At 35.8% G+C, this 26,278-nt stretch overlaps 3 protein-coding genes and 1 long non-coding RNA gene across 4 annotated transcripts; 1 reads left to right on the top strand and 3 right to left on the bottom strand.

Annotated features, from left to right (window-relative positions):
* Positions 1 to 391: 391 nt before the first annotated feature.
* Positions 392 to 4,193, bottom strand: LOC147537381 (endoglucanase 12-like). Its single transcript, XM_086642126.1, has 6 exons — positions 3,912 to 4,193; positions 2,431 to 2,844; positions 1,992 to 2,078; positions 1,525 to 1,677; positions 913 to 1,194; positions 392 to 767 (listed from the first exon to the last, which is right to left on the bottom strand). The coding sequence occupies exons 1-6, from the start codon at positions 4,107 to 4,109 to the stop codon at positions 450 to 452; spliced, it is 1,452 nt and encodes a 483-aa protein (XP_086498252.1). The 5' UTR covers positions 4,110 to 4,193; the 3' UTR covers positions 392 to 449.
* Positions 4,194 to 6,825: 2,632 nt separating this feature from the next.
* On the bottom strand, positions 6,826 to 7,425 carry LOC147537382 (uncharacterized). The gene has a single exon (XM_086642769.1). The coding sequence runs from the start codon at positions 7,423 to 7,425 to the stop codon at positions 6,826 to 6,828; it is 600 nt and encodes a 199-aa protein (XP_086498895.1).
* An 84-nt stretch (positions 7,426 to 7,509) lies between these two features.
* LOC147537383 (uncharacterized) lies at positions 7,510 to 18,165 on the top strand. The gene is made up of 3 exons (XR_015225843.1): positions 7,510 to 7,985; positions 14,151 to 16,570; positions 16,633 to 18,165. It is a non-coding gene; the product is annotated as an uncharacterized LOC147537383 (long non-coding RNA).
* On the bottom strand, positions 15,115 to 18,120 carry LOC147537384 (autophagy-related protein 8f). Its single transcript, XM_086642592.1, has 6 exons — positions 18,032 to 18,120; positions 17,653 to 17,703; positions 17,509 to 17,564; positions 16,101 to 16,153; positions 15,496 to 15,614; positions 15,115 to 15,407 (listed from the first exon to the last, which is right to left on the bottom strand). The coding sequence occupies exons 2-6, from the start codon at positions 17,687 to 17,689 to the stop codon at positions 15,316 to 15,318; spliced, it is 357 nt and encodes a 118-aa protein (XP_086498718.1). The 5' UTR covers positions 17,690 to 17,703; positions 18,032 to 18,120; the 3' UTR covers positions 15,115 to 15,315.
* Positions 18,166 to 26,278: the final 8,113 nt, after the last annotated feature.

The following is a 26,278-nucleotide window of genomic DNA, read 5'->3' on the forward strand; positions in this document are numbered from 1 at the left end:
TTTGGCTTACTTCAACCCAGCCACCTAAATAAATGATTCAATTTCCACGGGCTAAGAAATTAATATGCGGGTTCGGGTGTGGGCGGGAGTGCAGGTAAGTCTTTTCACCCGAGGCTGCCCACTATAATTCGTCGGGTTGGGCGGGTAGGGAATGTCTCGTGCATGGACGCCTACGGGAAATATCGGACTCGGGTGTCCGTTATGGGTAGAGGGCTGTCCGGTAAAAATCCCACCCCTACTTGTGGGATTATCATAGCTAACACCAAAAATAATACTAATTGTTTGCTCCTTAGGTTCTCTAGTTAACTATCATTTGAAACCAACACTTCCCATTTCAATCGATCATCCTCATAGTTTATATTTTTATACTTGTTCAAGTATCACAAATAAATTTAGATAAAACCCAAAATTCAAATATTTAATCATAAATCAATTGATCATGGCTAGGGTTAGGCAAGTTTGGCCAATACACCAACAAAAGGAGCAACAGTTACAGTAGTAGGTTCAGCTGATTGATAATTAGGTCTAGAATCATCATATGAATCGGATAGATTAGGACCACCAACAAGAGCTCCAACCAATACATTTGGATTTGCTGCATCTTTGTTATACCAAGCGTCATATCCTCCTTTACATGTCACTGGTGTTTGATCTTTCTTGATTGATACAATTGAAGCTCCTCTATGATGAATTTTGACTGGATAGTTTGACCCCACTCCTACCATGTAACTCATTGACTTTGGGTTTGACCCTAAAATATAATCAACCTGCACCAAAAAAAGTTATTATAATGTAAACTCGTCCAACAGAAGATTCAAATAATTCAACCCAAATTGCACTCGACTTTTCATGTTTTAGGGCGGGCAATAATAAGATTTAAAGAAATTGGCATTGAGAATGATAGATTTATACCTGTGATCTGACGAAATTGATTAAATCGGAGGGACTAACGGTACCACCAGGGCATTGGAGACTTGACTTTGCAGCGCTAAGATATTCAGAATAAGCGGTTGCAACGAAAGTAGCAGTGGTGGTGTATTGGAGATTATTCCATTCTTGGAACCAAAGTAAACCTCCGGCCGATAACTTAACATTGTTGTTGCCTTTCTGAACAACAGAGCAAATAAAATCATCTGCTTGACTTTTGTACTGAGCCCAAACTCCGGAGTTCTGAACTTGATTTTCTAACACTAGCTGCAACATCGAGAAAACGTGAGAAGATGAAATAAATAGTTCAAAAGGTACTAGCGACTTTCAAATGGGTTGTGTCGGGTAGTTTCCCGTACATGCAACCCCTAGTGGAGTCAACACTTGATTGCCCAAGTGGTCGATAGTGTCTAAAACCCTTGAGGTCCCTGGTTCGATTCCCAGAAGAAGTGGAATCCGTAGTTATTAAATTTGAATTGTTAAAGTATAAATAATAATAATAATAAGTTCGTCAGACTTTAGGCTCTATGTCGGTTGAATACTAAGAGGAGAAACATCAAAATTGTCAACATTATAGTGAAAAACAGTAGTTCATACCTTGGCAGCTAAGACTTGGGCACCAACAAATTTATCATCCCATGAGAACACGGTTCGAGTGCCTCCAGTATTTCCTGCTGAACTCAAGTAATCCAAATACAATTTGTCTTTGGTTGCCCTATGAAGCCATGCGGCTGCCCACAACAATTCATCCTGGAAAATAAAAATTACAAAAAAGCAAGGAAATATTATTTCTATTTTGATCATTTTGAGCAAGTTAAGGGCTTCTAAATTGGCTAATCTCTTTGTACAAACTCCATATTAAGTACATTTTTAGAAAAATAACTTAATTAAAAATCTCTATCAATATAGAACATATTTGGTGAAATTTGTAATGACCAATTGAATATTTGGGGATATCATGTATAAAAATAACAATATATTCCAAAATTTCTAACATATCCAAAATCCACAATATTAAATCCGGTTTAAGAAAACTTGAATTTCATATATAACTTAGAATTTACCTCGAACCCACTACTAGGGTAAAACTTCCCGGCTGGTATCCCACTTTGTTGATATAAACCTCGGTGATTGCAAGCAAACTCAAACAACTGTATTTCACAAAATAATCAATCGTAATAGAATATATTTTCTTCACGAAAGTAAAAAATAAAAAACTAATGGTTACTCAAAAAACAACCGTCATAACAAATAACAAATAAAATAATCAATAAATAGTTGAAAACAACTATTTGTTCACTCGTGTCTTTGTTCGTTATAGTGTTTAGTAAAATCTTGTAGATCCACATAAGAAACACCTTCTTTACTAGTGTCTTTTCTTTTATTTTTCATTTTACTGTATCTTGTTTAGATACAAATTGTTATAACAAAAAACGAGGGTAGTCTGTATTAGAATTAGATGACCACAAACTTAACGATTTAAATATAGGGTTAGAAATTAACCTGTTTTGCATGAGATATAAGTTGAGAAGAATAACGAGGATTAGAATCCGAAAAAGCAATAGAAGCAGCAGCAAGAGCAGCAGAAGATTCAGCGGCTAGATCAGAACCAGGATGAGAACTATCGATCTTAAAAGTAGTTCTAGGTGTTGTCATATCTTCTGGTCTTTGCCAACATTCATGATCAGAATCACCTTCTCCAACTTCACCATATAATATATCAGATTGTGGATGAGCTTTTATCAAATAATCTGTTCCCCATTTTATAGCTTCAAGTGCATTTGATAGTTCATTTTTTGCCCTAAGTTGATGATGGAATTCTATGCTGCTCCATGCTAGCATTGTTATTGTGAAGGCCATTGGAAACCCAAATTTCACATTATCTCCCGCATCATAATATCCTCCAACTAGATCAACCTATTCACGTAGTAAAAACCGTTATCAGCTTCTATCTTATTTTGGGACAATAAGACTCGAAGTCTCGAATTCTAATCTATAGACTAGAAAAACACATATATGTCTATCCAACTAATCAAGACAGGTTTCACGGTTTATTTCTATTCAAAAACACGATTTGACTATATAGGCAAAGCGCGTCACTTAAATGTAGCCGCTTAGGCTCTCTAATTTGTCAACTTTTGTGGAGCCATTATACTTTCGGCTAAGTGGGTGTCACTTCACGCCTTAAGTTAAATAAGTTCGAGATCTCGTTGACCATAGCCAAAAACTTGTTAAGAAAATATTTTTGGAAAAGTTATTTGCCTCGATCATGTTTAAATTTGGCCTTGACAAGTTATTTCTGGAAGTAGTCTGAATGGCTTGACAAAGTCAAATTGCTAACGTCATGTTTAAATTTGGCCTTGTAAGGGCCAATAAGACCATTTTGTTGGGCCATTGGGCCTATATTTTGTCCTACTAAATAGCATTATTGAGTATTTTTGTCAAACAAAAAAGTACAACAATCTTCGATAACTATCTAATTGAATGGTTTCAGATCTAGGAATACAGATGAAGCTAAAAAGTGAATTTCTTGTACCTAGAGGCTATTCATTTTGAATGTTGTCAAAGTTGTAGTAATTTTTCGTGTGGAAGTTGAGATTTCTATGTTGGAATCAGAGTCGATTTTGACTCGATCCAACTCGTCAAACTGAGAAAGTTAAAGTAAACTCAAACCATAACTAGAGGAACAACATTCTCTATATAAAAAAATTATGCTCTAGCAATATCATACCAAGAGGCCCAACATATGGACAAGGGAGATATGAACAAAAAAAATATGTATAGTTTAAGAAATTGATTCCATTATAAAGGTATACCCTCATTATTTGGGGGAATCGGAAATTACTCAAAACTCTATTACTAGTCAAAAAATATATATCATTGGCAGAGGAGTAAAAGAAAACAATATTTTTTTGAAAAATGAAGAAAAAAAAAAGAATATTTCTTGATGAATATAAAAATCAAGAAGGGATGATGAATCTTACTCCAAGGTCACTACCATCTTTTAACCCAGAATCAGCTCTCCATTGTACTCTCTGACTATTAGGTAATGGCCCTGATCTTTGAGCTTCATAATACAATAATGATTTTGTAAGAGCTTCTCCATAGTTTATTGAATCAACTCCATTCAACATAAATATGAATAAAAATCCTAACCCTAATATTTGATTTCTAATCGACATGATTGAAAAAAAAACTAAGAAATCAAGTTAGAACTAGAGAATTCTTATAAGGATGGGCTAATTGAGTTTCTAACCTAGCAATTCATATAGATGATACATTTGTCGAATTTTATAGTAAGTATGTATATCTATTGGTGATAATTACTATGTTAATTATATGCCAAAAATAACTTTTTATTTTTTTACCAATCTAATTTACAAGATCTGTTTTTTTCCAATATAAAAAACTTTACCTTTAAAGGCATATTGTGCCAATTATATTTTTGCAAAAAAATTATTTTTTTACCATGTTCTTATATCTTTTGCCTTTTAAATTTTTTTTTTTTTGGAAATTGCCTTTTTATTTTGTGTTGAGAATGAACTAGATATTTTTGTTTTAGCTATGAGAAACGCTAAGTGTACAAAAAGTTCTGACTAAATTTATTACTCGTTGACCCACTTTTACTAAAAGACAACTAGATTTAAAGTTTGACTATGAAATGGACTTCGTTTCCTCAAGGTTAAAAGTAAGTCAGCAAGTTATATATTAGTCAAAGCATTTTGTACATTTTAGCCCCCGCTCCCCCCGTTACGTTATCGAATACAATTATTTCCTTTTGGCCTTACATTTTGAATATGGAGTGGGATATTTACTTTGTTTTGCCACACCTACTGTAGAATATAGTTGAATTAATCAAATAGTTACAATAAAATATGGAGATGATATCTTTCGGGTTATAATCAATAATGCATGTGTTTCGGAGATACTAATGTTTCTATCTGTGTTTTGCGTCTCTTATTTCAGAAATTATAGATGAGTAATTGACCTTACCCACCAAATTAGTTTCTAATTGAGCTCGGTCTTGCTCGAGTTAAAGAGATATGATGAGTTTAATTTAACTGATAAATTTCCACACTTTTGCTTTTACACAAGTAAAAATGGACTTACTTGCCACCTAAAATTAACGATTTCCGAATAGCTCTACCCACCCTATCTGCTAACGCAACTCGTAGAAAACCTATTTTCAGTTTTTTCATGCGAGAGAATTGTATGTACAGAAATGTCACTTGTTTGTGTTGACAACGTCTGTCGAGCACTTGTAACTACTCTAAAACCCTAAATTACTTTCTCCATTTAGAAGGGGTTGGGCCTTAAACTCCATTAATGACTACATAGGAAGAAGGTTTGTTACAAAAACTTCTGAAACTGGATTATTCTTTTATTTAACAAACTTTTAATCCCATGATACCCAATATATATAGGATTTTTGAGTCAACAGTCCAAAATCTGGGGGGTAAACCCAAAAAAAATCCACTCTTGCCCAAAAATTAGTTGCAGGTCCAAATGTCAGTTTTTTTTTTTTATTCCCCTCTTGCCCTTGGACGGGACATGCTGACGTTTTCCTGGAAAAAAAAAATGTCTGGTAAATAAAATAATTTACCAGTACACGAAAAATTCAAAGTTTCAAAATTTTTTGAAATTTTCAAACGAAATTTCAAATTCCCGCCCAGCAAACCATCTCTTCTCGGTAAATAAAATAATTTCCCATACACAAAAAAATCCAATTTTCAAATTTTTTTGAAATTTTCAAACGAAATATTTTTTTCGAAATTTTCAAACGAAATTTCAAATTCCCGGCCAAATTTTCAAATTTTTTTGAAAATTTTAAATTCCCGCCCAGCAAAAGTGTCTAGTACAGAAAAAAAATTTCCAGTAAATAAAATAATTTCCCGGTCACAAAATCTTTTTTTCGAAGTTTTGAAATTTTCAAACGAAATTTCAAATTCCCGCCCAAATTTTCAAATTTTTTTACGAAATTTCAAATTCCCGGCCAGCAAAAATGTCTAGTACAGAAAAAAATTTCCAGTAAATAAAATAATTTCCCGAAAAAAATTTCGTTTCCTGGAAATTTTTCGGTGGCAGTTCCGTAAATTTCTGAACAGTACACATTCTGATGGACGGGTTGTCAGATTATTTTTCAGAAAAAAATCGTTTCCCGAGAAATTTCGATGGCAATTTTGTAATTTTCAATGGTAATTTTGTAATTTTCGATGGCATGAACGGTAAATACTTTGTTTTCTAAGGGCCCTTTACGTAATTTTGACCCCCAAACTGACACATTGGACCTCCCTTTCATTTTTAGGCAACTTTGGGTGGGATTTTCATTTTGGTCTCCTTTTTAGACCAATGGCCCAATCCCTGATTTTGGAAACAAAAGATAAAGAATTGGTTATTTGAGTGTTAATAGAAAAATAAAATGGAATTTTGAGATCAGAAAACCTAGCAATGTGCCAATCAAATCAATCAGAAAAGGGGAGATTTAAAAGAACCCAGCTAAAGAAAGAAGCAAAGCAGAATGAGAAAAATAATGAAGATGATAAATATTAAGTTAGACAGAGCAAAAGAAGAAAATTGTAATTGGCTTAGGGATTGAATTTAACACCCCCAATTTAACCACTGGAAACAACCCAACTCCCTCTTACTTTAACTATTTCCTAATTTAAGTGCATGCATCTAACATGCAAAGTGTGACTTGTCCTGCCAAATTTGAATTTGATATATCGAAAAAAGTTCCAATAAAACGGATATGTTTTCGCAAAATAAAAAATGATGATTTTTTTTTCTGATGAAAGGTATTACTATTAAAGCAAAACAGAGTCTATTACAAACCGACTAGAAATCTGAAAATAAAGAAAGAACGTCATGCCAAATTTTCTTATGACCATGGGTACGACCTCATTTAGCTAATGCATCAGCATAAGTGTTACAATTACGGGGTATATGAGTGAATTTAGTGCCTGTAAATTTGTCCTTGATGTCTTTAATCTGTTGGATAATTCTTTGTGTTTGCCAGTGAAGATTTACTCCCTTGCCGTTGAGCGCTAAGATTATTGCTTGATTATCACTTTCTAAGCGCACGTACTGAATTTGCAGTTGCAAAGCATCTTTGAGACTTGATAATATTGCCAAGCTTTCGCATTCTTCCGCATGTTGTCCTCGAGCAATGTCTGCCACCGCTATTATGTAGTTAGCCTCTGCATCTCGTATGATGTAACCAATTCCTGCCTGTTCATTAAGACTGACGAATGAAGCTTCTACATTAATCTTTATATATGGTGTCGATGGAGGTCTCCATGTCTGGGTATTTGTTTTTTCCTTACATTTCTTGATGATACTAGGCTCAGTACTTAGCGGAGTCGTCGATGTGTTTATAATCCTTTCAATTATTTGTAAAGGATTTTGTTTATTCGTTGTAAAGCAGTTTTCGCATATGGCTTCCCACAGGAACCACAGAATTTTAAAAGGTTGATAGTTTCTTCTTCTAAAGGCTTCCATTGCTGAATCCACTGAATAGTTGTATTGATCGTATCCGTTTATCTACAAACATTTTTCAAAAAATAGAAAAATGATGATTATTGGAATCGACTGTTTTTCTTTAGAAGACGTGTTAACGTAGAGATACTGTTTTCTTGAAAAGACTTGGCATATGTTCTCTAAACAAGTAAGTTTTATCATATTTTAAAACTTATTTGATTTCGACAACTTATTTTATTTAAACAATAATTAAAATTGAAGTTATTGTAATGGCAAAAAACTCTAAATGGGCGTATTTGAATATATAAAAATAGGTCAGTGGTTATTTTGGATAAGTCTAGCCGTCCATTTTGGTGGGAGCTTGTTAGAGATCACATCCGACGACTGGTATAAATCATTCTTTATGTAAATAAACTCAAAAGGTAAGGGTAATAGTGTCATTAATTAAAAAAATTAAATACGGTTAGAATATCCCTAAAATAACTACTCACTTTCTTCTCATTCTACTTTTCTCTCTCACGATTTTTCCAACAAACGTTTCCACTAAATTAGTCTGTTGCTGGAATCTTTCCACTAAATAAGTGATGGGCCTAGAAAGGTTACTCTAAATAGGTCTACACCCGCAAGTGCACGAGTGTCAAGTTGTAATATTTCCGGAAAGACTGGTTCGTTCCTTAGAGACTAGTTGAACTTATTCTAAAACTGGGAAGTAATAAGATTTTTCAAATGTTTTGATTTTGGTTTTAAAATGAATGAAATATTAAAATAAAATAACGAAAATGAAAATAAATACAAATGATACAAGGAACTCAAATGGGGAGAATTGAAATGAGAGAGAGACTAAGGTTTCTGAATTCACCACATAAAATCATTTTTAATAATAAATATTATGTCAAATTAAATCACTTTCTTTTTATAACTCAGAATTTCGGATAACGAACTATCCTAATTCCGGGAGATGTTTTCGTTGAAACTCGATTAAGATTTTGAATATGGTTGTATCATTGACCCTAGATTAGAGGATTAGATAATCGTAATACGAGATTAAAGTACATATAAAGAATAAAAGAGAAATAGGGAGAAAACTAAACTTTCGCTGGAAATGATTTCCTGTCTGCAGCCAAACGCACCCTAAGGAGCAGTTTTCCTTCTGTTTTTACTGTTTTCCAGACAAACAGACCCTTAGGGAAAACGATTTTCTCATCTTCTCGGAAATATTTTCTCTGTGGGAAAATTATTTTCCATTCAATTTTCTCATCTTCCCCAACTATTTTCTCTCTCTACTGTTTTAAACTTCTTCTAACTCTTTTTGTTTTTCAATACAAATCAACTAAAACCAAGAAATTGAAGATTGTATTAAACAAAGAATTAAGATACATTCCTCTCTCTCTATACAAATTACTCTTTGTTTCTCTCTTAATCTCTCTCACTCACCACTCTGTTTCTCACTTTTTCTCACTAGCAGTTACTATTCTTCTCCTTCTCTCTTTAAAATTAATTCATTCAAGCCTAGAGAAGGAGAAGAATCGAAAGAAACTCTCTTCCTGTCCCCAAAACCGAGCTCCTTTTGATAGAAGAAGTAACTTTGTTTTTATATCCAGTGAAGAAGCCGAACCAAATCTTTTTTTTTATAATTTGAGAATCTCCGGCTATAAAAATCCCATTCAAAATTTTCACCAATATCTCTCTTTCTCTCTCTGACTTTCTAATCAACTCATGTGTTATCAGGTCTTGTAAGAGAAAGATATTGCAAGGCGCCAACTAATGAACGATAGATGGTAGTATTTTCAAACTTCTCACCATCTAAAGAAGACATTTTCTTTCCACAAGGACTTGGAGTAGAAACAGGTTTAGAGTCAAGAAGATCAATTCTTCTTAAAATATCAGTAGTATACCTGTTCTGTGTTATTAAGAGTCTCTCGGGAGAACGTGATATTTCCATGCCTAGGAAATAATGCAAATCTCCCAAATCTGTCATAGAGAATTGACAGTGTAATGAAGAGACAAACTGAGAGATTACAATATCATCTGAACCTGTGATTAATATATCATCCACATACAAGAGTAAAATAGTTATGGAGTTTGAAGTTTGATAGATAAACAGAGAACTATCAGAGCGAGATGCGACAAAGCCCAATTCAGTTATATATGTAGTAAAACGATTGAACCAAGCTCGTGGTGCCTGTTTTAATCCATACAAGGCTTTATTTAGCTTGCAAACATGGTCTGGAAAAGCTGAATCCACAAATCCAGGGGGTTGATGCATATAGACATCCTTATCAAGAAATCCGTGCAAAAAGGCATTTTTAACGTCCAATTGCTTGATTCTCCAACCTGAAGTAACTGCAACACTCAAAACTAATCGGATAGTTACTGGTTTAACAACTGGAGAAAAGGTTTCGTCATAATCCAGACCATGTTGCTGAGAATACCCTTTGGCGACTAACCTCGCTTTATATCGATCAATGGATCCGTCGCTTTTGGATTTCACTTTATAAACCCATTTACACCCTACTAAATTCATCTTCGGATCACGAGGAACCAATATCCAAGTTTGATTTTTCAGCAAAGCATTAAACTCATCTGCCATTGCAAGTTGCCAGTTGCGATCTTTCGAGCCAACAGTGAAACTCGTCGGCTCTTCGGGTAAGGTATCAACAGAGGCTAAAAATGCCTTAGAGACAGGATGTCAAGATGCAACTAAAGATATAATTTGCTTAGGTTTAGAGATACCTGATTTTGACCGTGTAACCATTCTATGTTGCACAGAAACCGAGCGAGCTGAGTCACTAGTTGTTGCATGGTTCAATGAAGATGGGGCAGAATCAATAACTTGGGTAGGATCTGCCACAGTAGTTGCATCGTCCAAGGGTTCCATGGATGAGTTAGCAGGAAAAGACGAAGGAGAGGTAACCCTTATAGTGTTATCCACATCAGAAAAATGGTGCAAAGAACCATTATTAATCGGCGGTGAAGTATTCGGATTTGAGACAGGTTGATTGCTAATTGGAACATCGGGAATAACTTGAGGAGTTAAAGTAGATGGGGAGGAAGCTGGTAGCTCTAAGAACACCCATTTGGGGGCTTCTTCAACCAAAATTTCTTTCTTTTGATTTTGTAGACCTGGAACAGCAAAGGGAAAGTAATATTCGTCGAATAAAACATGTCTTGAAATAAAAATTTTGTTGGTAATAGGATTTAGGCACTTATAACCTCTATACGATTCACAATACCCAATAAAAACACATGGAAAACTCTTATAATCAAGTTTGTGCTTTCGATACGGCGTTAATAAAGGAAAACAACGACAACCAAACACTCGAAAAAACTCATAATTTGGAATCCTTTTGTATAAGACAGAGTAGGGAGACTCATTTTTTAAAGTAGGAGTTGGTAACCGGTTTATCAAATATGTAGCCGTACTAAAGGCCTCAGGCCAAAAATTCTTCGGTAAGTGACTTTGATGTAATAAGGCAAGGCCCGTCTCAACAACGTGCCTAATTTTTCTTTCCGCCACCCCGTTCTGTTGTGGGGTGTGAGGACAAGAAATTTGATGTAGAATTCCATTTTCCTTGAAGAAATTTTGTGAGGCGGAGGAAGTGTACTCGCCACCGCCATCACTTTGAAAAATTTTAATAGTACTATTAAATTGATTTTCCATTAGGAGCTTAAAATTTTTCAAACAATCAAAGACTTGAGTTTTGTCTTTCAAAAAATAAAGCCAAGAAAACTTGGAAAAATCATCAACCAATATTAAGAAATATTTGAAACCAAAAGAAGAAATTATTGGTGAGGGGCCCCAAAGATCGGAATGAACTTTAGAAAGAGGAGAATAAGAACGAGAAGTAGATAAGTTGAAAGGCAAGCGATGATGCTTAGCAAGAACACAACTTTCACATAAACTAGATTTCGGAATTATTGAATTAGAATTACTAAACTCAGAAACAACCTTAGACATAAGACGATAATGGGGATGACCTAAACGCATATGCCAAATATCCCACTTATTTTTTTTGAACCTAGATAACAAGCAGAAAAAGACCTATTATTACTACTGTTTGCTTGAAGAGGCGACCCCAAACATTGATAAAGCCCATCTTTATTGATGCCTTGAAGAACTAGCTTCCCCGTTCGTCGATCCTGAACAAAAAAGTGGTCACGGTTAAAAATTACCAAGCAATCAAAATCTTTAGTTAACTGAGATACTGATAATAAGTTCTTCGTGATTGACGGTACATGATAAACATTATTTAAAGTAATAGAAGAAGAAGATGAGCCAAGAACAACATTCCCAATATTTTTTATGGGTAAAAGTGTACCATTTCCTATGGAAATCTGATCGGATCCATGAAAAGAGTTGCGATTTACCATCGTCGTTTCGTCATTCGTCATATGATTAGACGCACCTGAATCGGCATAATAACTTGGATCAAAAGGGACTACTTGTTGTTGGTAGGCAGCAAATGATTGAGGGACATCCTGAGGTTGATAGTTGAGATCCGTACGGTGATAACATTGAAGAGCCGTATGGCCTATACGACCACAAATCTGACAAGAGGGTCGTTGAGGTGGAGGAACACCTAGAATCGAGGAACTTTGTCCATGTTGTTGATTAAGAAAACCAATGCGTCCACCACGATTGCGTCCCCTGTAAGAAGAACGACCACCACGACCTCCACGATTCTAATTTGAGAACTCTCTTTGTTGTGGTTTTGATTGGATTGCCTGATTTTTTGCTACAAGGGCTGTGGACATAATAGAGGAATCAGATCTAGATTTTTGTTCCTGAATACGCATTTCCTGGTTAAAGAGAAGAGGTAGAAGTTGATTAAAACTTGGTAAAGTTTCCCGAGTTTCAATGGCTGTTACGAATCCATTGTAGTCGGAATCTAAACCACGAAGAGTATGAAGAACGAGTTCAAGATCAGGAATCGGATGATGCGAATCAGCTATTGCATCAGAAATTTCTTTGATCTTTCCAATATAATCTGGCATTGAGAGTGAGCCTTTACGGATGGTTTGGAGATGTAGAAGCAACTGTGATTTTCTAGCCGTATTTTGGGCTGAAAAGGTAGATTCCAGGTATCGATAAAACTCACGAGAAGTCTGAAATTCTGGAGTTTGTGAGAGAACTGAGGACGAGAGAGTGGTATTGATCCAACTTATGATGGTTTGGTCGACCTTTTGCCATTGATGAAAGGCTGGATTTGGTGTTTCAATGGAGGTTTCAGAATCAACAATGAAGGGTGTTGGTGGTTGAACAGTCGAGTCAATGTGATGGTAAAGATCTTGAGATCGCATAATAGGGATTATTTGCTTTTTCCAGGTAAGGAAGTTAGTGTGATCTAGCTTAATAGCTACAAGAGGAACAAGGTTAGTCAAAGATGGAGAGAATGAGTGGGTGACAATGGAGGAAGCACCTGTTGGTGGATTAGAAGCAGCCATTTTGAATAGAGAAGAAGATAGAAGAGAAGAAAAAAAACTGTATTTTTTCCTTAGAAGACCCTAAGCTCAGATACCATGAAGATTTGAGAATTCTCCCTTGCCTTTAACATAGGCAATGGGTTATATTTATAGCCATTATAGGATATACATGGATTACAAGATAATGGAAGATATACATGGATTACAAGATAATTGAAAATATATCTAGAATAACTTAAGTAAAGAAACATTTGATTTAGGCAAAGATTATGGCTTATCAATCTTCCTCACCCCAGATCTTATTTCAATCTTCACTTTTTCTCTCTACTACAAATATTCAGAGGTTAAAGACGAGAGAAATAATCGGATTTCCCACATGCCATAATAGATAGAGACCACTTATGCCCTCAATCTGAATATCTCCCTTGATTATATGATCTTCAATCTTGCTCTATTTTAGTTGAGAATCTCTCTCGGGTCTCTCTCTCTCAAACTGTGTTGAACAGTTTCCATTTAAAAGAGATAAGAGACGAAGGAGAGGAAAGAAAATCCTCAAATCTGGGAGCAAATCAATTATAACCGTGCGTTAGCTGTCAACGGAGTAGATTCCATGCATCTCGGAGCAGAAATAGAATTTGCAACCCACCTCGGAGTCCAACAGATTCAATAAACAACTCCAGCAGCCGTCGGATCACTTCATGTAGACCATACTAGTATCTTGCATCCAAGAGCACTGTAGTGTACTCCTTAGAATCCCGTGTTTTAATATCAAGGGAAAATTCTGTGCTTCGCGGACCATCAAGAAAAATCCAAAACGCACTTTAATGATGACGATGTGTTCATGGAGCTGACTCAGTTGTTAGATTGGAGGGTACCTTACATTATCTTGCAACTCAATACATGGAATCAGGCCTCAAAAGTACACCGGAATTCCCTGATAGAGCCCGACCATTGTACCGAAACTTTGTACAAACGTCCCCATCTGCAGCCACGTGTCACTGATAGTCTTGATTTGACCAAACTTTGACCCGGTCTATATCTTTCATCGGGACTCCGATTCGACTTCTGTTTTCACCCATGGGCTCGTCTCAGACTCTACTTTTCACCCGATTATCAATATTGACCTAATTACCAGAATATCCAAATGACCAAATTGCCGTTTCGTGCGTCTTTCTCTCGTTTTTAACCATTTTCTGTGCTCAATTCCATAGAAACCACCTGAGTAAGAGAAACAAGCAATTCATCAGAGTAACTGCTCAAAATTGACTAACTAACCCGAGTTAAGATATTCAAATGAGGCATTTTCATGACTCATCAATAAGTTACAATATCCACAGGATTATATTACTCTCTCTATTATCTTCAATTATATTTCACTCTATTCTCTGCGATTGTCGAAATTTTTAATTTGTATGAAGAATTTGAGAATGTTACGGCATTAGTCAAGAGGGATCGATCGCGTCCTTGGGACACGGCGAAAACCTAGTAAAGATTAGAGAGGGATAACAAATTAATTAAGAATGACATTTCTCTATCTTTAGCGGACCAAACCACACATTTCTTTATATATTATAACAACCTGGTGGATTATCTGGAAAATCAGGTGTGAACTATATTTCAATCACGGACTCATTCAGAAACCTCTTGTATAGAGAGGATTCATAGTTTTGTCTTAGTACAAAAAAACTCCCATTGCGAAGGAAAAGGAGCCCCCGGTTATAACACAGAAAGCTTGGACTCCTCTCCTCCTCAAAATGTCATCAAATGTAACTTTGATGTATCTTTCACCAGGGTAGCTGAAGCGGCAGCAACAGAGATTTTATTACATGATTCTCTCTCTACATGCATTGCAACGATGCAGGACAGTAGATGAGGGGGATGCAGGACAGTAGATGAGGGGGAAGCTATGGCAGCACTTCAAGCTGTAACATTGGCCATAGAGATGAATTGTGTGAACCTGATAGTAGAAGGAGACTCTAACAATGTTATCAAAGCAATAAATGGTGATATCTATGCAGCACATGTGTTATTGGCGCCCCCCTGAGTGATTCTTTTTTTGGGGAATACGAGATAATGGGGTGCAAGTAACACTTTGAGGACCATCAATAGAACACCCCCATTTCATTTAAATCTAGGTAAGCTAAGGGTTTGATTAGAATTCTCTGATTCATGTTGATTCATGCATTAAAAATCACTACGTCACACTATTTTCGTATCATAAATAATCTATCATTAACAATAGAAAAGAAAAAGAGATCAATGAACCAAAAGAAAGACAGCGAAAAGGGTTTAAGCAAAATGAAGTTGATAGGAGATGAATCACTTGAAGCATTGTCACAGTTTCTGAAGGTCACTAGTTTGAAGCTATACACATACCTATGAACATTTATGCTTCTTTTACTACTAACTACTACAAGTACCACCCAGACCAGATGTATTTGTGCATATATATATATATATGGCCATATGGGTATGTGAGGTTAAAAATTAGAAGCCGAATGTGTTTTCGCCACTGTAAGTAACATAAAGAAACCCATCTTCGTCTTTCTTATCTTCGTAAATGGAAGACATTATTGCTCCTGCAATAAGAAAAATTAAAGATCAGAAGGATAGTAGTGACGAAGAGATTACTTGAAATAGTAGGATGAATGATGAAGTGTATATTACCCGTAGGTGGGAGAACATCATCAACAAATATGAAGATAGCCTTTTCTGCACTCAATTTGATTCTCTTCCGAATTACATAGACGAATTGACCGACTGTTAAGTCAGCTGGTACGAGATACCTGATATCCATATTCGAGTGAATTTTATCATAATGCATGACATGTGTAATCAGAGTAATATCATATTTTATGATACATACGAGGATGAGATGAGCACATAAACCGTTGGAAACATACGAGACATTGCAACTGCCATGAAGGCCATGAAATAGAGGTCCAAAACCCTAAAGGGCATGAGAGTAGACCCTAAAGTTCATCAAGAACTACCCAAGGAAAGAAAATCTAAAAGGTAAACTACCGTCACATGACTCGAACCCAAGATATTTTGGTCCTTAGAGGGGATACAAAAACCATTGGGCTATAAACCCGTACATATTGGTGATAACCATAAGCAGTGCCTCCTAATGTATTTCATTTTCTTGGGTACTTTTTCATCTTCCTAATTCACAATTACGGAAGAAAAGATCCGGAAAAAAGTCATGAAGAACAACAAATACTATTCACTTCCCCCAGAAGAAATAGATCAGAAGCGATTTATATACTTACTTTTTCTTGTCAATGTTTGGAATATCGCTCCTCTCAGCTTTCTCCACGATCACCTTAATATTAGAAGTAAATGTGATAAATAGAAATTAGAATGGAATCGGATGGATGAACCATGCATATCATAAGCCAGTGACGGGTAACTTAGCAGCAACCACTATGATCAACCAATACATAAGAAGTAAGAGGAGGACGAGGATCATACACATGCTGAAGCTCAGCTAGAAAAATAGGACAAATAACATTCATGATAATCCATAGGCACCTCGAATTGCTACAGGCAGCTCCTGTGCCTCGATTTGATACCTAACTTGACACGGGATCGGCGACTGTAATTGGAGAAACGGCCAATTCTTGTGGTGTTGCAATTAAAATGTGAGTGCTTATAGCAATTTCGAAGAGCGCCTATAGAATATCTGATAACATTTGGTGTGCCACACAGAAGTGAAAGTCTAAATATGAGAAAATTTAGGGTTTTCTCGGAAATTTAAGCTAATAAGAAGACATTAACCAAAATAAATATATATAAAAATAGATAGAACAAAACATTTCAATTGATTATATTATGGAGTCCACATTTCGCTAAGAGAATTTGGTTTGCGTCATTAGCGGATCCTACACTTTTTTCTTCCACCATTAAAGAGAACTTCAAAAATAATCATTAAGGACTTCAACATTTAGAGTTCTAAATCCTTTTGTTAGAAAAGATATCCCTAGCTTTAATGAGAGTTGTTTATCCGTTTATCTAATCCAGAGAACTTCTTGCAATTAACAATTAAAAAAAATACCATCAATGGAAGACACACACAGCAAACAAGACTGCTTCCCTTTTCCTCGTTCTCGTTTCAAAATCATAAATCCCATAAATTGCAGTAATGCTCCTTGTATAGATTCTAGAAAGCCCAAAAACCTCAGGAGTCCACTAAGGTTTACGAATCTTCCACAAAAAATCAAAACCCTAAAACGCCTTATCATGTAGAAACATAGGAACTCGCAATACACAATTGCATCTATTCTTTGACTACTCATAAACATAAGAAAAAGAAATACCAAAAGTAGCAAACCATTTCCTTTACAAACAAGAAAGCGAAACGATCTTTAAATCCAAAATCTACACATACAGAATACAATACTTCATCAAGAAAGAACATAGTTTCCAAGATGAATTAAACATTCTATCTGAACATCTTTTATAATAAGAATTCCGCAGTTCATTTAAAGGTTGCCCAAATCAAGTAAGGAACTTTTAAGAACCCTAGAATTCTTGTTACTAAGGAATCACAATCTCTATTTATCATAAAACCCGATGCGATAACATTGATTTGATTATTAATTAACATAAATATACAATGTTAGGGCAATCAAAAGAGCAAGATAATACAATTAAGGAAGAATTAATCGAAATTCTCACCGGAACTCTATCCGGATATTTCTCCCTAATCCTTGCAGCTTCGGCTTTCCTCTTCTCTGAAAGTTAAAGTAAGAAAACAATATTTATACACAAAATCAGTTTTAATTAACAAAAAATTGATGATAATAGAAATAAAATTCCTACCAAGATCATGTTCTTGCTTGAAGTAACTTCTAGTCATCTTTCTTCAAATTACTGCAACAAATAGCTTCAAATAGTTAAGAGAAATTCCCAACTCAAAGAAGGTAACTTTAGTTCAATAATAGAAAAGAACAAGTTTAGGGTTTAATTGAGACATTAAAAATGAAAATCTTAAGTGGATTGAAAAAATTAATTCAATAAGTAGACCTTAAGAAGTTAGTGATCAAATAAAAGAACCCAAGAACAAGAAAAGGAAAGAAAAAACTAAGAACAGATAAATAGAAACTAAAATTCTATTGAGAAGACCCACTTCTTGAGATTGATCAAAATCGGTAACCTAAATATTAACTTTGATTTGGGGAAAGAAAGCAGCAACGATTACCTTTTCTTTTGGGCAATGAAGCTCTCTTTCTCTACTCCCTCTTCTATTTGCTTACGTTTACCACCAAATTTCTTTTTCTCTAATATCCAATGGTTTTACCCTTCCCGTAGTCCAACTTTTTTTTTTTTTTTTTTTTTTGTACTGAAAGATAACTTATAGCTGAGAACATCCCCTCCTTCTCCTGGCAAAATTTGCCAGATCAGAACAAAACGGCAAACAATATTCACTACGCAACTATTTTGTGGATTATTTAGAAAATTCGTTGTGATCACTGTTTCCAACATGAAATCAACAACTTAGATAAGGTCATAAATATGATATTAACCTTTCCTGAATCACAGAATAAATCAGATCAAATTAAACAAAAAACCCTAGAACAATGGCAGCCTCCAAAACAGAACTTCGTGAAAATAAATTTCGATGCTTCCTTTACAAATAATCAATCTACCTCTGGAATCAGCCTTATTGTTCACAACCCAGAATCGAAATTTATAGCAGCACACATATCTACCACTAGATGTAGAAGCAGTGAAGAGAGTGAAGCTGTAGCAATTCTTAATGGCCTCTTTTTGGCGGAATATCAAAACTTTCGGAATATCATACTGGAAAGTGATGATATAAATGTAATAAAAAACATACTAGACAAAAAACACGAAGTACAATGGCAATCCAAGTGCCACATCCAGAAAATGAAGGAAATGAAAAGCAGATTTGAAGCGGTTCAATTTCAATACACCAGCAGAAAACTCAACACCCAAGCAGACTCTCTAGCAAAATGGGCAAGGAAAAAGATCAGATCCAAGACTTGGAAGAGCGTACCTCACTTTCTTGTTAAAATTACTGTAATAATATTTTCATTCCTTGTAATGACTCTTAGTCTTTTAATATATGAATACATTTCAACAAAAAAAAAAGATAACTTATACCTATATCATAATGGAGGAGGGTATCTTTCTGTAACAAAACACTAACAACTGAACTAGGCCCGTGGAATCACTGAGCCCCCACCATTAGGGGCCTAGTTCTCTTAGAGGTCTGGATAACACCCACTATATAGATAGAGCTCTATAATGAACATGTGAAGCCTCTTAGCTCATGCAAGTGTAGGGCTGAGAAAAAAGTTCGTAAATCCGAAACCCGTCACGGGTACCCAAGTTCGTTAGAGCCAGCGGGTACCCGAAACCCGAAGGTGGCTTTAGCCCGGCCGACCCGATGAAATCAACGGGTCGGGTACGAGTTTTGAAGTGCTACCCGACATCCCGCCCGAGCCTGCCCGATAATCTTTACCCGACATAACCCGCTTAATAATGTCATCCATTTATACGATAATACCTATGCACATTATATGTATGCTTGCTTGTATGTACTTATGTATGCATATATAACATATATATAGATAAATATATATATATATATATATTTTTAAAGTATTTGAAGTGTATAATATAGATATGTATACATATATTGTTGTCCAAGTACGGAGTGCCCTTGACACAACATTGTTAAGAGAAACTTAATTAAATTTTATTTCGATAGAAATTGCAGTACCATCGAAATAGAAATATTTTGGTCATTTCGACCGAAAAATTTTGAAACTTCGGTGAAAACCCGATATTCGACCGCCCGATACCCGAGAAACCCGAAAAATTTGATGGACTTGGACGGATTTTGGACACTAGGATTTTTTAAATAATCCGCCTGATTAAACCCGGAAGCCCGAATGGACAGGGAGTTTAAAAGCCCGACCGGACTGACCCGGACCAATTCCCACCCCTATCCAAGTGGGGCGGGGTCGATTCCGGTGGTTGCTGAAGTCCCTTTCTTTTTCCTCTACCTATAACTAACTCCTAAATTCTGCTCTATCGCGCCTTTTTTTTGTGAATAAATTACTTTTATTTGGGACTAGTCATATTTAATAATTTGAAAACTAAATATTCAATACGATGTTATATTAAAATGCCAATAATCAATTAGAGTAGAAATTTCATTGTGTTATTGTATTTATAAACATTTAATCTAAGATATAATAATTAGATTTCTTTTTTGTTCGCGAGTGATTGTGGATTCTTTGAATAGATTTCCTATAAAATGATTTTTTTTCTGTAACTAATTTCTTCGAAATACATTTGGATTCATCTATAAATTTCGTGTTTTTGTTGTTAAAGTATCTTACACTCTGGTTAACTTTTACTTGTAATTTTTTTTATTGTTCGAAAAGTCCTTATTCAAATTTGTCACATGGCCCCAAAATTCTCAGTCATGCACGGTCCTGAACTGACCATAACAGAACTTAAAAAACAAAAGAGCTGAAGTTTAACAAAACTTATCTCTATATTAATCAACAAAGAAGATAAGAGAAAATACAAATCAAACTCTTGTATTATTGATAATCGACTAGGACTGCAAGACACTTATTTATAGCTCAAGTGAGCTGAACCGACTCCTATTATTACTCCACTAAGTGATTTGACTCCTACTATTTCTCCATTAACCAATTGACTAAATAAACCAACACAAGTAATAGTCGTAGTAAATAGAAAAGACTTCCTGAAATGTAGAACAAACTCTGACCAAGTCAGATTTAAGAAAGATGATGCACTAATTTGTAACACTCTCCCTTAGTGCATTTTCTCTATCAATTAGACCAAGTGTTGCTCGAAACCCTCAAACTTAACCTCAGAGAGTGCCTTCGTGAAGTCGTCTGCAAGTTGTTCATTTTTGCGTACTGAATGTAACTCGATTTCTTGATTTAGTACCTTCTCTCGAAAAAAATGATAGTGAATAGCAATATGTTTCGTTCGAGCATGAAACACTGGGTTTCCAACAAGTTTAATTGCACTTTCGTTGTCACAAAAGATGGGAATAAGGAGACTTAAACCTTAATTAATATCCTGGAAAATTTTGGTCAGTTAGATACACTCTTGGGTAGCTAGTGTGGCTGCAACATATTCAGCTTCTGCAGTTGATAATGCCACTGTATTTTTCTTCTTGTTGCACCAAGATATGACTGCTGAATCAATACTGAAACAATAACCAGAGGTTGAACGTCTATCATTTACATCCCCAACCCAATCAACATCAACATATCCTTGTAAAAAGAAAAACCTTCATTTTGTTGCTAGGATAATCCGTAATTTAAACTTCCTTTTACATACCGTAGTATCCGTTTTGTCACAGCCATATGACCAATACACGGTTGATTCATAAATTGGGATAATATTCCCACAGAAAAGGTAATATCTGGGCGACTGATTGTTAGGTATAACAAACTCCCCACAAGTTTTCGATACTCGGTCACATCACTTAGGAATTTCCCTTCATTCTTTTGTAGCTTCATCCCTAGATCCATGGGAGTGGTTGTGTAATTTGAATTTTCCATACCAAAACGTTTCAAGATTTTCATAGCATAACTTCTTTGGGACAGAAAATAACCATTTACTTTTTCTAGTTCTAAACCAAGAAAGCAATTAGCTTCACCCAAGTTTTTCATTTCAAAACGAGTAAATAAATCGTCTTGAAGGCGTAAGATTTCAGATTTATCATCTCCCGCAATTATCATATCATCCACTTAAAGAAGAATCATTGTGGACAATGAACCTTTCACCTTAACAAAGAGACTAAGATCTGAATTTGATGAGGAAAACCCACAAAATAAGAAGTACTCAGCTATCTTACCATACCAAGCACGAGGTGCTTGTTTGAGACCATAAAGTGCCTTCTTTAGTTGACATACATGATCAGGAAACTTCTCAGAGGCGAACCTGGGTGGTTGTTCCATATATATATATCACGGTCTAATTCACCGTAAAGAAATGCATTTTTCACGTCGAATTGCCAAAGTTTCCAACCTTTGTTTGCGGCCAAGGAAATGATAGTTCGAACAGTGACCATCTTTGCAACGGGACTAAAGGTTTCCTCGTAATCAAGGCCATATTGTTAAGAAAACCCACGAGCAACTAGGTGAGCTTTGTGCTTTATAATGGTCCCATCTGCTGCCTTCTTTAGCTTGTAAAACCACTTATATGTAATAAGATCCCAGGTTGAGTTCTTCTTGAGGGCTGCAATTTCGTCTTTCATTGCACCTTCCCAATCAACATTTCCTTGAGCTTCACGGTATGATGTAGGCTCATTATCAAATGTGTCTTCAAGCATAAAACAAGAAGTAATAGTGCATTCATTTAATTGTACTTCATAATCGTTTAAACGATTAGGCAATCTTGTTTGCCTTGACGTTCTTCGTACCGTAACTTCACTATGTTCAGCATTTTCATGTGAATGAGAATCTAATCTCCCCCTTTCAGTGGAGTCCACTTGTGTAGGAAATGAGTCAAGATTTGACTCAATAAGTGGCACATAATCAGAAGTTTCTCCATGGGCAGGAGTTTGATATAAAGTAGACACTTCATCAAATACAACATCACGAGATGTAATTATCTTCTTAGTATCTGGGTCCATACATCTCCAGCCTTTCCTGTGATCATCGTAACCAAGAAAAACATATTTGATTGCTTTTGGGTAAAGCTTAGTTCGACTATATTTAGGTATATGTACGTAGCAAAGAGAACCAAATATTTTGAAGTAACTCACATTAGGTTTGGTACTATACAACATCTCAAAAGGATATGTTGATGTACCTGGCCATGGCGGTAGTCGGTTGATCACATAACAAGCACACTTTATAGCTGCTGCCCACAACTCTCGGGAAATTTTTTTATCATGTAGCCAAGATAAAGTCATTGTTGTCAGGTGCGCCAACTTGCGCTCAGCGACTCCATTCTGATGTGGGGTATCTGGACATGTTAATTGGCGATGAATACCATGATCCGCAAAATTTAGTAAACTCATGAGATTGAAATTCACCCCCATTTATCAATGCGCAAACACTTTAAAACTGACCCAAAATTTCTTCTCTATAGTCTTCTTGAACTGCATAAAATTAGAGAAAGCTTCAATCTTGTTCTTCAAAAAATACACCCAACTATAACGTGAGTAATCATCAACAATAATCATCATATATCTGAAACCACTATAACTTGGTGTTTTAGTTGGTCCCAAGAGATCAGAATGTACAAGTTCGAACATAGATGATGCACGATTAGTTGATTTCTGAAATGGAAGATGATGTGATTTGCCATATTGACAACCGACACAAACCACATCATGATGTGTTGTTTTAAATGAAGCAACACCTTCAAGTAGTCTATTCTTCAATATTTGTTACAACAATTGATAACCAACATGCCCAAGTCGGGCATGCCAAAGTGAAACACTAGTATTTTTACTTGTCTTCTCAACATAGGCTTCCTTAGCAGATAAGATGTACAGAGAATTTATCTTCTTTCCAGTGAGTAAAACATCACCATCAACACGCTTCAAATTTCCAATAATTTGAACATCATTTGGACCAAATAAAACATACTTACCTGAATCAGTGATTTGCGAAACTGAGGCGAGATTCTTCTTTAACCCTGAAACTTAGTACACATCTTCAAGAGTAAGACCTTCAACATTTGAATCAGTAGCCTTAACATTGAACTGACCTTCTTTCATTACAGGATGTAATGAATTGTCAGTTGTCATAATTACTTGCTTTCTCGAATGAGGACGAAGATCTGAAAGTAATGTAGCATCACCAGTAACATGATGTCAGCAACCCGAATCAACAATCCAGTCCTTTTGGTAATTTATAGTGTTGGTTTTACCGATACTTGTTCCATTTTGGTGCATAATAGAATTCATGTTCTCTGGTTCATTTATAACCTCAACAGAAAAACAATTATCCCAATTTGGTTCATCAACATCACTGGTTTCTTGTGCTACATTTGCCTCTGATTCTGTAATCCTAACACGACAATTTGGCTTAATATGCCCTGGTTTGCCGCACCTTTTGTAAATAACCCTTGCGCGACAATTCAACTTCATATGTCCCACCTTCCCGCATTTATAACATATCAACTTGGAGCTGTTTGTTGACTCCACTTCAGCTTTATTCAGTTTAACAGAAACTGAAGTGTATTTTCCAGCACTTTTGAACTTCCCTTTGTCTTTGGCAAACAATACATCTTCAACATCTAAGGAGGTCTTCCCATACATTTGTTTAACCAAGGCTTCCTGGTTGGAGAGAAGATTCTCTAACTCAACAATGGACGGTTGACTTACCCACCCTTGAATAAATGAAATGAAAGGCATGAATTCTTTCTTTAGACCGGGAATTAAGTAACGTCGTAACCTTGCATCACTTATAGGTTTTTCGCTGTCCAACTCAGAAATTTCTGCAAACACATTCTTAACCTTTAAAAAATAATCAGAAATGGCGATATTACCTTGGGTGAGGGAAGCAAGTTCATTCTCAAGGTATTGCAGCCGCATTGTGTTCTTCTGGGTAAATAGTCTTACTAGAGTATCCCAGATTTTCTTTGGAGAATCCAAGTCACGAACATGATTAATAAAGTCCTTACTAATCGAAGTTCTGAGTGCAAACAAGGCCTTCCCACACTTTATCTTCCATTTTCTTCTTGCATCACCAAGATTAGGAGTATCATCGGAAATTATCTCTTCACGGGAAACAAGATCCCACAAATCTTGTCCTTGAAGGTAAGCCTCCATACATACTCGCCAATATTGGTAATTGGTACCGACAAGATTCTCAATGGTCATTTGAGAACCACCATTACTTCCACTCATCTTGGTTGATCAAGTAATACAACTCAACAATCCTTCTTCGTTAGGTAATACTATCAAACACTTGGTTGACGACCAGGCTTTGATACCATGTAACAAAACACTAAGAACTGAACTATAACAAAACTTAACAAATAAAATAGCTGAAGTTTAACAAAACTTATCTCTATATTAATCAGCAAAGAAGATAAGAGAAAATACAAATCAAACTCTTGTATTATTGATAATCGACTAGGACTGCAAGACACTTATTTATAGCTCAAGTGAGTTGAACTGACTCCTACTATTACTCCACTAAGTTATTTGACTCCTACTATTTTTCCATTAACCAATTAACTAAATAAACCAACACAACTAATATTCGTAGTAAAGAGAAAAGACTTCCTAAAATGTAGAACAAACTCTGACCAAGTCAGATTTAAGAAAGATGATGCACTAATTTGCAACATTTCCTCCCTCATCCCAATGGCCAAGATTTACTCTCCCATGTTTATCTCTAATGGTTGGGATTCACTTTCTCAAAGTTTGAGGGTTCAGATTTGATTAGAATTTATTCAAGAGTTGAGATTATAAGAAAGAGCATCTTTTCAAAGATCCCTTTTTTTGGAAGACTTATAGGCACCCATATTATTGTTGTAGGCGCCCCATTTACATGTAGATCCCTTAAAACTTTAGCCTTTGAGGAGCGTCTACAACTGCAATGTGGGGCACGTAAAGATCAACCTCTTTCTTTCTCACACCCATTCTCCCATACATTTCATTCTCTCTCGTTTTAATTGATGTTAAATCTTTCGTATGTCTCTATTAAGTTATATAGATTTTGAGTTAGCCACAATTATCTTAAAGCCAATCTCACGTGACACATAACCCATCCTCTCTAGATCATGCTTCTCTCCAAAGGAATTAGAAGTAAAATATAAATATTCTTCATTATATTCATCTCTAGCCTCAATGTGATAACCATGTTTATCTCTAATGGTTGATAGCGGAATGATGAGACATGAAAATGTCTCATTTGAACCTCTTAACTCGGGTTAGTTAGTCCAGTTCGAGCGGTTACTCTGATTATTTGTTTGATTTTCTTTCTCAGGTCTCATTTACGGAGTTCGATGCGAAAACATTGTGATAAAGACATACTTGAGGGGCATTTTGGTCATTTTAATGACAAGGGTATTCTGGTCAATATTAGTGCTCATGTGAAAGTAGAGTACAAGACGAGTCGAACGGCGAAGACGGAAGTCAAATCGGAGTCCGGGCGAGAAAATGAGACCAGGTCAAAGATGAGGTCAAAGCAAATAGACTAAAGTGGACAAAATGACCAGTGACACATGGCACGCAGGATGAAAGTACATCGGATGTCCCGGATCAGTTGTGGGTTTCTTTCGGTCACACTGGTGGGCACACAGGCTCTCTTCCAGACGCTAATCCCGTGTACTGCTTGCAAGATAATACAACACTCCCTCTTGATCGAACGGCTGTTCTGTCTCCATCCACACGTGCTCACCAATGAGGGTCATTCTAGGTTTTCTCCGCTGATCCGTGCAACACCATAGCCGACCCTATTTC

Source organism: Eschscholzia californica, unplaced genomic scaffold (assembly GCF_041429995.1).
Source record: "Eschscholzia californica isolate CP2 unplaced genomic scaffold, dmEscCali1.0.p SCAF_5, whole genome shotgun sequence".
Lineage (NCBI taxonomy): Eukaryota > Viridiplantae > Streptophyta > Magnoliopsida > Ranunculales > Papaveraceae > Eschscholzia > Eschscholzia californica.